Source organism: Peromyscus californicus, unplaced genomic scaffold, assembly GCF_007827085.1.
Source record: "Peromyscus californicus insignis strain IS unplaced genomic scaffold, ASM782708v3 Scaffold_4__1_contigs__length_199733344, whole genome shotgun sequence".
In the NCBI taxonomy this organism is placed as follows: domain Eukaryota; kingdom Metazoa; phylum Chordata; class Mammalia; order Rodentia; family Cricetidae; genus Peromyscus; species Peromyscus californicus.
Window position 1 is genome coordinate 183,800,896 of NW_026294562.1, and position 11,703 is coordinate 183,812,598.

An 11,703-nucleotide genomic window follows, 5' to 3' on the forward strand; every position below is an offset into this window, starting at 1 on the left:
GTATGTGTGGATGTGTGTGTGTGTGTGTGTGTGTGTAGGTGTGTATATGTGTGTGTATGTGTATGTGTTTATATGTGTGTGTAGGTGTGTATGTGTGTGTGTAGGGGTGTGTGTGTGTGTGTGTGTGTGTGTGTGTGTGTGTGTGTGCCTAGAGGTCAGAGGACAACTTTGTGGTGTGAGTCATCTCCTTTTGCCTTCACACAGGTTCCGGACACAGAACTCAGGTTGCCAGACTCCCATGCCAGGTGTCTTTACCCAGTGAGCCACCTTATCAACACGTATCGATCCATCCATAGAAGCAGAGCTCCGATCATCTTTTACCACCACGGAGGATTGACCCAGATCCTTGAGCAGACTAGCAAATTGCGCTACCCCCGAGTCACATCCTCAGCTCCCCTCATAATAGCTCATGACAAGGGCATGGACCTCAAGAACAAATACCAGGTTGGCCATGAGGGCACACACCATCAATCCCAGCACTCAGGAGGCAGAGGCAGGTGGATCTCTGTGAGTCTGAGGCCAGCCTGGTCTACAGAGCGAGTTCCAGGACAGCCAGGGCTATGTAGACACTTTGTCCTTAAAAAAAAAAAAAGTATGAAAAGGTAGACTTGCTGGGGAATACTCACCATCTCAGTACTTGGGAACGTGGGAAGCAGAGGGAGGAAGATCAGGAGTTCAAGGTCATCCTCCATTTTATAACCAGTTTTGGGCCAGTTTGGAGTAGGTAAGACCATACCTAAATACGCAAACAACAACAAAAACATAATCTAGGGGTGTAAAGAGGGCTCAGAAGTTAAGAGCCCTGGCTGCTCTTCCAGAGGATCTGAATTTGGCTCCCAGCATCCATGTTGGGTCATTCACAACCAGCTGTAATTCCAGGTCCAGGGCATCTGACATCTTTTTCTGCCTCCAAGGGATTAAGTCTACGTTAGGTGACTTCTATCCGAATTAGAACGAGAGGAAAGAAGCCGAGTGGGCTGGCTCAGCAGATAAAGGTGCCTGCCATAATGCCTGAGGACGTGAGTTCAGTCCCTGGGATCCACATGGTGGGAGAGGACTGACTTCTACGAGATGTCATCCCGTGACCTATACACATATGCCACTGTACACGTGTGCACCCCATTCCCCCCCAAATTAAGTAGTTGGTTATCACCACACACCTTTAATGTCAGCACTCGGGAGGCAGAGGCAGGGGATTGCTATGAATTGTGGTCCACCCAGATATACATGGCAAGTTTCCAGGCTATCCAGGATTGCATGGTGAGACCCAGCTTTAAAAAAAAAAAGTGAATAAACGTAATTTTTTATGATTTATTTTTATTTCATATGCATTGGCGTTTTGCCTGTATGAGGGCATCAGATCCCCTGGAACTGGAGTTACAGACGGTTGTGAGCTGCCATGTGGGTTCTGAGAATTAAACCAGGGTCCCGTGGAAGAGCAGCCAGTGTTCTTAACCACTGAGCCATCTCTCCAGCCCCAGATAAATGTAATTTAAAAAAATTAAAAAAGAAATGGGATATTAGGGCTACAGCTCCGTTGGTAAAGTAATGGGCTAGCACACACGAAGCCCTGTGCGCCATCACCAGCCCTGAATGAACTAGGCATAGTGGTGTACACTGGTAATCCCAGCACTCTGGAATTGGAGGCTAGCGAATCAAGAGTTCATGGTCATCCTCACCTTCATGGTGAGTTTGAGGCCAGCCTGAGCTACATGAGACTCTGTCTCCAAAAAGAAAAGAAAAGATAGATAGTCAGGCAGTGGTGGCACACACCTTTAATCCCAGCACTCAGGAGGCAGAGGCAGGCGGGTTTCTGAGTTCGAGGCCAGCCTAGTCTACAGAGCGCGTTCCAAGACAGCCAGGGTTACACATAGAAACCTACTCTGGAAAAAAAACAAGCAATCAAAACAAAAAGAAAGAAAAGAGGAAGAAAAAGAAAGGAAGGAAGGAAGAAACAAAGAAAAAAGAAAGAAAGAAAGAAAGAAAGAAAGAGCAGGGGTGTCTCCTGATCCCTCAGAGAAAGGTGGAGATATGACCCAAACATGAGGGCAGACTTGAGAAGGAAAATGGCAGCGGGTTTTTTATTATTATCGTTAGCCATTGCTTTGATTTATTTATTTATTTTGCATGTGCCGTGATATGAGTCACGTGACAGGAGTGAGGGGTTCAGAGGACAACCTGTATGAGTCAGGACACACAGTGCCACATGTGTCCCAGAGACTGGACTCAGGACTCAGGTCCTACTTCAGACTTGGCAGCAGGTATTGCCACCTCACTGACCATTTATTATTATTATTATTATTATTATTATTATTATTATTATTATTATTATTTTGGTTTTTTGAGACAGGGTTTCTCTGGGTAGCTTTGGTGCCTGTCCTGGATCTCACTCTGCAGACCAGGCTGGCCTCGAACTCACAAAGATCCGCCTGCCTCTGCTTCCCGAGTGCTGGGATTAAAGGCGTGCACCACCACTGCCCGGCACCATTTATTATATTTATCATTACCATTATTTCTGTGTTGTGTGTGTGGCCCTGTACCACTGTGTGAGTGCCTGCATGCAAGCAGAAGCCAGAGGAGATGGCTCGAGTCTTTACCATCTTCCTTTTTCCCTCCAGGGTTTGTTTATTGGAAGGGAAGCTTGCCATCCTCCAGGCTAGGCTGGCTCTCGGGATCTGTTTGTCAATCTGACTGTCTGACTGTCAATCAAACAGTTATGGGAACAAACAGCCATGCCTGTGTGGTATGCCTGCATAACAAGTGCTTTTATCCACGGAGCCATCTCTCCAGGCCTTAATTCCGGGCACTAGGAAGGCTGAGGCAGGAGGATCTTGCTTTTGAGGCTGGCCTCCTCGGTGTAATAAGATCTTATCTCAGAAAATAAAGAAATAAAGAATAAGTGGCTGCTTGTAGGGGCCGGGGTTTCCCACCCACACCTTGCCTGCTTTGGGAAACTCTGTTCAAACACAAAAAGAAAGGGTGAGAGGATGTGGGGCGGGGTCATCAAGAACCCACATCAAGCCACCCAAACAAACCGACTGCACCCAGAAAGCAGAAACCCATAACCAACAACCCGCCTGGTGGTACAGGACCGTACTTCCGGCTACCCCGGAGACTGCCGATCACAAATTCAAGTCAGCCTGGGCTATGGCAGAATGAATCCAAAACTACGAAACCTGAATTTGCAGGTAGGTAAGGTGCATGCATTCTGGGAGGCTGTATCTAGTTTAAAGGAGGATAAAGTGCTGGGGAATTCGGACGTTGAACCCACATAGCCAGAGGAAGGAAGTTAGGGGCTCCCTGAAGCTGAGGTGATGCTTTTACGCCTCTGAGACAGGAAGTGGTAGTTTGGGTGTCTTACAGAAAGTGACTGATTAGACCCAAGGCTATATCTCATATACACTCAGCCTGGACTTTGCCTCTGTGAGAATGTGGAAGCCTGCCTTCCTGGCCACACCTGGAATCAAAGCCCGTCTTTCCGGATACTGTCACCCAGATCTAAACGTATCGAGAAAGTTAGGAGAACTTGAGGGGACTTGGAGAGGTGAGGGTCCTGGGGGAACCCAGAGACCGGGAGGTGGAGGTGAAGGAGAAGAACCGAGCAGACAGACAAACATCAGCTGATTGAAGGTGAGAAAGATAGGGAATAGTGCCCTGAGCAAAGGCTGGCCTGCCTCAACCAGTCTTCCAGCAAGTGTGGCCACAAAAGCAGGTGTCTTCGACCCCATATATCTGAGGACTGCTCCCTGACCTGGGAGACCCAGCCTCTCCACTTCTCCTACAGAGCCCAGCATGTGGAACTACCTGTACTTGCTGCCAGTCTTCCTAGCTCTGTGGGCTGCGGCTGGCATCTGGATTGTGTAAGTAGCAGAGGCCCAAAGGATGCTTCGGTCTGAGGGAGAAGAAGGGCTGGGGTCTGGACTCTTGGGTTTGACGGAGGGCTGGATTCCTGGGTCTGCGGGAGGACAGCTAGCTGGGTGTTGGACGCCTGCTTGTGACGGAGGATGGGGCCAGAAGTCCATTAACACAGTGAAGTGTTTTGTTTGGTGAACAGAAGGGAAAGTTACCCTTAAGTACCCCTTACTGACGCTTCCTGTACCCCTCCCATCTCAGCTTCGCAATTGCCGTGGCTAACAGGACTGTGGACCTCGGGAACGGCTTCCCCTTTATCAGGTACTTGTGGCTGACGGGGTGATGGGGGAGGAAAACGGAGGGTCTTACCTCGGAGGAGCCAAAGGATGACCCTGTTCATCTTCTGCAGTAAATGTGGGTCTTACGCTCCCCAGAGCTGCATTTTCGGCCAAGTCCTCAATACAGGAGCTGCTCTAGGTAAGTATTTCCAGACCTTTTTTTTTCTTTTACTGCCAGCCCAAAGCTGCCCAAAGAGTCCCTAGCTCCTCCTTCCCCAGATAGGGGCAACTAGCCCCTCTTCCCCGACAGCCGGGACTCCACATCCCAGCCCTCCTCCCTCAGACCCAGGAATCCAGACCCCAGGCCTTCTCCCTCAGACCCCAAAGCCCTGCACTTCCAAATCCCTTCTTCCGTTATCCTACCCTTATCTCCGACCCCAGCTTCTCCCTGTTTCAAGTCCTCCCCTTCAGCTGGCAACCCTGTGGTGAGTCTGACTCTCGTTCCTAGCTTGTTGGATCTGCATTGTGCGTTATCATCAACTCCGGGACTGGGGAGTCAAAACGTGGCAAAACCAGTTGATTCTGTGGACGGGGCTCCTCTGTGCCCTGGGAACCTCCATAGTAGGCAATTTCCAGGTGAGATGCGCTGGGAGCGAACCCGGGGGCGGTCAGCCTCCGGAAACCGGACTACAATTCCCTATGTTTCCCGCGGCTTCTAGCGGCTCTTTCTGTGGACTTGGCTCGCACGGCTTTCTGGGAATTGTAGTTCTCATTACTCTTGGCCCACGCTAGCGCCCAGAGGACTTTGTAGAGTGAGCAGCTTGTGCTGAGCTGTGTACTCAGAACCTCGCAGAACCCTCCTCTGAGGTTGGGAGAATTTTATTGCAGCCTCCATTCTCCGTTTCAATAAGTCACGAAATTATTGCGATCGGCACAAAGGTTGAGTCTTCTCTCTATACAGAATCTCCACAGAATTCTATTCGGTCCCTTTGGCCGTACCCTCAAGAGCAAGCAGCTTGTCTGTGGGTGGTCAGAAATGCCCAGAGATTCATAGACTCTACATGCGGCTCTACAGATAATTGTAGAGTGAATGAACGGACAAAGGATAGGAAAAATCTCACTGGTTTGATTTTGTTACTGTATTTTATGTCCTGTCTCTGTTGTTCGGCCCCTGGCTGAAAGCAGGTGAGGTGCAGGGTGGGCGAGACCCCAGGACGCTCAGAGTGCCTCCACTGGTCATGGCTTAACAGTTTATTTGCTTGCTCTGTGTTCCTCAACCTATTACTGTACTATACTCCTTCCTTAAGAACACTTTTTTTTTTCTTTTTTTGACTCTCAAGTAGCCCAGGCCAGTCTGGAACTCAATATGTATTGGAGGATGGCTCTGCATTCTTCCAGATCCTCCTGCCTCCACTTCATGAGTTCTGGATTACTCCTGTTTTATGGGGCACTGGGAAGCACGCCCGGGCAAGCACTCTGTGGACTGAGCGCTGCCTTCTCCGTCCCTATTCCATTTGGTTGCCTTTCTAAGGAACCTCCTAGGTCTCTCTCTCCAGTTTTCTCCCCCTCAATGACTTATTATTTGAGACAATCTGATTATTTACCTGCATTGACCTTGAATTTACATTCTTCTTGTTTCAGCATCCACAGTGTGAGGATTTCATGAATTTTTTTTTGGGCGTGGGGCGTGGGGGTTGAGACAGATTTCTCTGTGTAGCTTTGGAGCCTGTCCTGGATCTCGCTCTGTAGACCAGGCTGGCCTCGAATTCACAGAGGTCCGCCTGGCTCTGCCTCCTGAGTGCTGGGATTAAAGGCGTGCGCCACCACCGCCCAGCCTTTTCATGAATTTTTTTTGTTTTGCTTTTTTGAAACAGGGTCTGTCTCTAGCTCAGGCAGTCCTGGAACTTACTATGTAGCCAAGACTGAATCCTGCTTCAGCTAAGATTACATGTATGTGCCATCACATCTGGCCTTATTTAAAAAAAATGCATACATTTTTAACATGTGTTTTTGTAAGTCACAAACCATTATCACATTTATGAAATTTTCACCTGCCAAGTACCAAAATTTGGGAGTCATCCAGATGGTTGAGTATGTGAAAGGGCCCGCCAAGCCCGATAAGCTGAGTGCGAGCCTCAGGACTCCCATAATAGGAGAGAACTAACCCCTGGACCTTGTTCTCTGACCTCCACACATGCTTCATGTTGTGACACCCGCTTCTCCCCACAAAATAAGTGCAATAATTGTTTTCGTTTTGTTTTTTTGAGACAGGATTTCTCTGGGTAGCCCTGGCTGTCCTAGAACTCACTATGTAGAGCAGGCTGGCCTTGAACCTGGAGAGCCACTTCTCTGTGCCTCCGATAATTTTTTTTTTAATCTAAATTTTGCTGGGCGTGGTTGTACAAACCGGTTATCCTAGCACTTGGGAGGTAGAGGAAGGAGGATCAGGAGTTCAAGGTCATATAAATCAAGTTCAAGGACAACTTGGGCTCTGTGAGACCCTGTCTTTGGTTGGTGGGGGGGGGGGGGCTGTAGCTCAGTAGTAGAGTGATTTGTCTTGATACATGAAGTCCTAGGTTCAATCCGGGAGTTGGAATGAAGAGGCAGAAAGACCCTGTCTCAAAAAAACTAAAACTAATAAACAAAAAAATATCCCTTTGGGGTATGTTTCCCTCTCCACACTTCGGGGAATTCAAGATTTATTCTACTCATGTTTCCTGAACGGCTACTTTGTGGGATGTGCTATTGTTGGTATTAAGGGTTGAGGACCTAGCAGTGGATTTAAATTTAAACGGCTTGGTGATTGAGAACATTTGTTGCTCCTCTGGAGGGCCCAAATTTGGTTCCAAGCATTCATCAGCACTTGTAATTCCAGCTTCAGTGGAACCTGCACCCTCTTTTGACCTCCAGACAAGTGGCATGCACATACACACAAATAAAAACTGATAAATGCTCTGTGGAGCTGACAAAGGCCAAGGTACCTAGTCTGATGGTTGGTGATAGGGTGGCAGGTTCTATTTGTGTGTGGGAGTGGGTGGGTGGGGAGTACTTGCATGCCGCAGCATGTGGGTGGAGGCCAGAGGACATCTTTTAGGAGTTACTTCGTTTCTTCCTCTGCAGGTCCCTGAAAGCATTTACCAGCTCAGCCAGCCACCTCAGCAGCCCTAGGTTTTGCATTTTCCATTACATCCATTGGACTGGTTCAAAGTCTACTTCCTATCATTCCCCTCCCCTCTGCCATAATTTTATTTCAATTCTTCTCCCTTCCCCTAGGAGAATAACCAGAAGGCCACACACCTGATAGGGGCCTTTCTGGCCTTCATCCTGGGCAACCTGTACTTCTGGCTACAATTCTTTCTGTCCTGGTGGGTGAAGGGCCTGCCCCAACCTGGGCCCCGCTGGATTAGGTGTCTACGCCAGAGCTTCTGCATCCTCTCCACCGTCCTCATCGTGGCCAGTATCCTTTTCCGGGGCTGAGGACTGGTCAAAGGCGGCTTTTCTCTGGGGTTGTTCCCTCTGCCTTTTGCTGTGTGCCATAGTGGGCATCCCTTCGTGTCTTTGGGCCTTAGTGTCCATTCAGGATCACAGCTCTGGAGTGGAAAGTGGAAACCCAGGCATGGCGGCACAAAGCCTATGATCCTAATACTGGGAGGGAGGATTGCGAGTTCAAGGCCAGCTTGGGCTTTGTAGTAGGATTTTGTCTCAAAAGCAAAAGAAGCATAGTAGACAGCACTGACTTTGAGGTCAGATTGGTTGCTCAGGAACCTCACTTTCTCCGAGTATCCTGCAGAGGAATCTACTGGTTTCTTCTGTCCCTGAAGTGCCTCAGTGTCCTCTCTTATCAAGTGCAGATAAGGCTGAGGCAAAAAAAAGATCGCCATGAGCTTGAAGCTGCTAGCCTGGGCTACTTAGTGAGACCTGTCCTAAAGAAAATACAGGTAGTTAACCGATCTCAGTGTTGTGAGGAGGAAGCAGGGCTTGTTTGTGAGATGCTTAGCCCCATTCCCAGCATGCAGTGTGTGACAAGCAGGCATTCTGTTAATAATTGGCTGCCAGGGGCATCAGCCAGGTGTGTCAAGCATCTCTCTGGGTGCTGAAGAGCTGCAGCGGACTCAGACAGGGGAAGTCTCTTGGCCAAGGTGAAAATGCTGGGTGGAATCGGTGACAGGCTGCAGATGACTTGTGCGGCCCCACAAGACCAACTTGAGTGTTCACCTAAGTGACCTGAAATGGCCGCCATAGGAAGTAGTATTTGCCCCTGCATAATTAGAAATGCTACTAACTAGAGCCAGCCAGGTGTGTGTGTGTGTGTGTGTGTGTGTGTGTGTGTGTGTGTTCTGCTTGAGTGCGTGCATGTGTGTGCATGAGAGAGAGATGGAGGGAGAGAATGTCAGTCTAGCAATGTAGTCTAGGGTGGCCTCAAGGGCACTATGTAGCCAAAGATGACCTAGAACTTCTGATTGTCCCGCCCCTACTTTCTAAGTGCTGGGATTCTAGGTGTGGGGGACCACACCTTCTATCTTTTTCTGGTTCGGAGGACTGAATTCAAGGCTTTTCATATGCTAGGCCAGCACCCTACTAACTGAGCTATATTCTTCAGCCCCATCCCACCCTTTTTAAACATTTATTTAGTGTGTGCCTATGAATGTATGTGTGACTGCTCCTGTGCCACAACGCTTACGTGGACATCAGAGTTGGTTCTGACTACCACGTGATTCCTGAAGACTGAATCAAGGTTATGGGCTTGGTGGCAAGCACCCTCACTTGCTGAGACACCTTGCCTGTCTCAGCCCTTCCCCTTTCCTTTCCTTTCCTTCCTTCCTTTCCTTTTCTTCCTTCCTTCCTCCCTTCCTTCCTTTCTTTCTTTTAGACTTATTTCATTTGGAGGGTGTAAGTATTTTGCACATATATGTACATGCATCGTGTGTAGGTCTAGTGCCCGAAGCGGTCAGAAGGTGTTGGATCCCCTAGAATTGGAGATGTGAATGATTGTGAGCCACCATGTGGGTGCTGGGAATCAAACCCAGGTCCTCTGCAAGAGCAGCCAATGCCCTTAACCACTGAACCGTCTCTCCAGGCCTTGCCTGACACCCCCCACCCACCCAGACAGGGTTTTTCTGTGTAGCCCTGGCTGTCCTGGAACTCACTCTGTAGCCCAGGCTGGCCTCAAACTCACATCCGCCTGCCTCTGCTCCCCAAGTGCTGGGATTAAAGGGGTGTGCCCCCACTGCCCATCCAGAAACTTTCACTTTTAAGAAGCTTTGAAATCCATGAATGAAGCCAGACTTGGTGAATACTTGTAATGCTAGCAGAAGGAATACGGAGGCAGGAGGATCATGAGATCATCTCAAGAAGCTAAAGATAAAGCTCAGTGGTACAGAGCTTGCCTAGGGAGGTGTTGGGTTCAATATCTAGTCTCCCTCCAAAAGACTGTATTTTGCAAGCAACTTTAGGATGAGGTTTGGAGGTTAACTTACAGGTGGATGAGAAAAGCACATCAAAAAGCATGCACAGAAGGGCAATAGGGCTTAGCAGGTAAAGGTACTTGTCTCCAAGGTCTGACTTAGATCCCTAGGGCCCTCATGGCGGAAGGAGATGGATTCCACCGGGTTATCCTCTGACCTCCACACAGTGCTCATGTACAAGGAAATTAGTGAAAAGATGTCTAAGTAGACAGAAGGCGATGACTCAGGGCTGGACCTTAGAAGGTAAACTGACAAGAAAGGGTTTGCTTTTTCCCTTTTTGTTTTTGAGATAGGGTCTCACTGTGTAGCCCTGGCTGGCCTCAGACTCACAGGGATCAGAGATCCATCTGCCTCTGCGTGAAGCGGCACCATCAGCAAAAAACAGTTTTTGCTTGTCTGTTTGTTTGTTTGTTTTTTTTTTTTTTGGTTTTTCAAGACGGGGTTTCTCTGTGTAGCTTTGCGCCTTTCCTGGAGCTCACTCTGTAGACCAGGCTGGCCTCGAACTCACAGAGATCCACCTGCCTCTGCCTCCCGAGTGCTGGGATTAAAGGCGTGCGCCACCACCGCCCGGCTCTGTTTGTTTTTTGTTTTCTTTGTTTTTTGTTTTTCAAGACAGGGTTTCTCTGTGTAGTTAGTTTTGGAGCCTGTCCTGGAACTCACTCTGTAGCCCAAGCTGGCCTTGAACTCACAGAGATCTGCCTGCTGGGATTAAAGGTATGTGCCACTGCCACCAGGCCAGAAGATAGTTTTTTTGCTTCTGCTGTTGTTGTTGTTGTTTTTTTTTTTTTTAAGGAGTTGAGTGAAACGAGGTAAAGAAGCAGTGTGTGTGTGTATGTATGTATGTATGTGTATGTGTGTGTATGTATGTGTACATGTGTGTGCACGTGTATGTATGTGTATGTGTGTGCATGTATGTGCGTGTGTGTGTGTGTGTGTGTGTGTGTGTGTGTGTGTGTGTGTGTGTGTGTGGTGGTAGTGGGTGGAGCAGACAGGACAGAGGGTGACCAGTTGGTCTAGGGATTGGGGAATTCCCAAGTGTCAGCTTGGGTCCAAGGGGAGGTGGAGTCCCTTACAAAGAGGAACAGGTTTGGGGCAAGGAGATTCAGTTCCTTAAGGAGTGAATGTGGAGGAGGCTGTGGGTCACGCAATAGAGAGAAACCTGTAAATAGCCTGAGCCTGGCGGGCCGGGGAGATGTTTAAGAAGCTCCTAACCTGGGACTGGTAGTGCAGGTCAGTCGGTGGAATGCTTGCCTCGCATGCAGGAGGCTCTGGGTTCACACCCCAGCACTGAATAGGTAAGTTGTGGTGGCACATGCCTAGAAACCCAACATTTGGGAAGTGGACCACAGGCCTGGAATTTCAAGGTCATCTTCAGCTACATCTCAAGTTCAAGGCCAGCCTGGGCTACATGAAGGCCTGTCTCCAAAAAGCCCAAACAAAGGGGGGAAAAAAAAACCCAAGCAGCGATACAGCCGGAGGGAGCAGAGACGGGGTTGTGTGGAAAATAACGGGAGAGTCATTCTGGGATCAGGAAGGATCCACAGATTGGAAAGTGGGTGCGGAGCACCGGTACTCCATTTCCAATCAGAGTCACGTGGGAGGACGGACTAGGAGCAGATGGCGAGGGCAGGGTTTGGAGGGCACTGGAGAAAGGATGGGCGTGAGACAGGTGACCAGTTATGCCAGGACAGGGGAGCACCTCAGATGACCAAAGACTGCCCTGGCCTGGAGTGCCACGGCAGCTGAGGTGGGCCCTCGGGGCTTCAGCACGTGGCACGTGACCCTTGACTCTGGTGTGAAGTGATCATCCTGTACTCCCAACGTATGCGATCCGCCTCCGCGGTCTGCGAGTGGGCAGTGGCCATGCTGCTCTTCGTCCTCTTTGGCTTCTTTGCCGTGGACTTCTCCAGCTTGCGTGGATGCGCCCTGCAGTTACAGCCCAAACTGGACTCCAGCCTCTCACAGGCTCCCTCTGAGTCTCCAAATACACAGATGTCACAGGCGCTCTGACTAGGTGCCCGACTGTTGGTGGAGGAAGAAAGACCGGGCCAGGCCAGGCTCACGCAACGATGACCGGGAGGCTGAGGCGGACAGCCAGATGGATGCGT

At 49.4% G+C, this 11,703-nt stretch overlaps 1 protein-coding gene across 1 annotated transcript; it reads left to right on the top strand.

Annotated features, from left to right (window-relative positions):
• The first annotated feature begins 2,383 nt into the window (after nt 1-2,383).
• On the top strand, nt 2,384-11,682 carry Tmem150b (transmembrane protein 150B). The gene is made up of 6 exons (XM_052712031.1): nt 2,384-3,860; nt 4,114-4,173; nt 4,262-4,329; nt 4,639-4,766; nt 7,404-7,587; nt 11,397-11,682. Exons 1-6 carry the CDS (start codon nt 3,793-3,795, stop codon nt 11,603-11,605), a joined length of 717 nt encoding a protein of 238 aa, XP_052567991.1. The 5' UTR covers nt 2,384-3,792; the 3' UTR covers nt 11,606-11,682.
• The last annotated feature ends 21 nt before the right edge of the window (nt 11,683-11,703 follow it).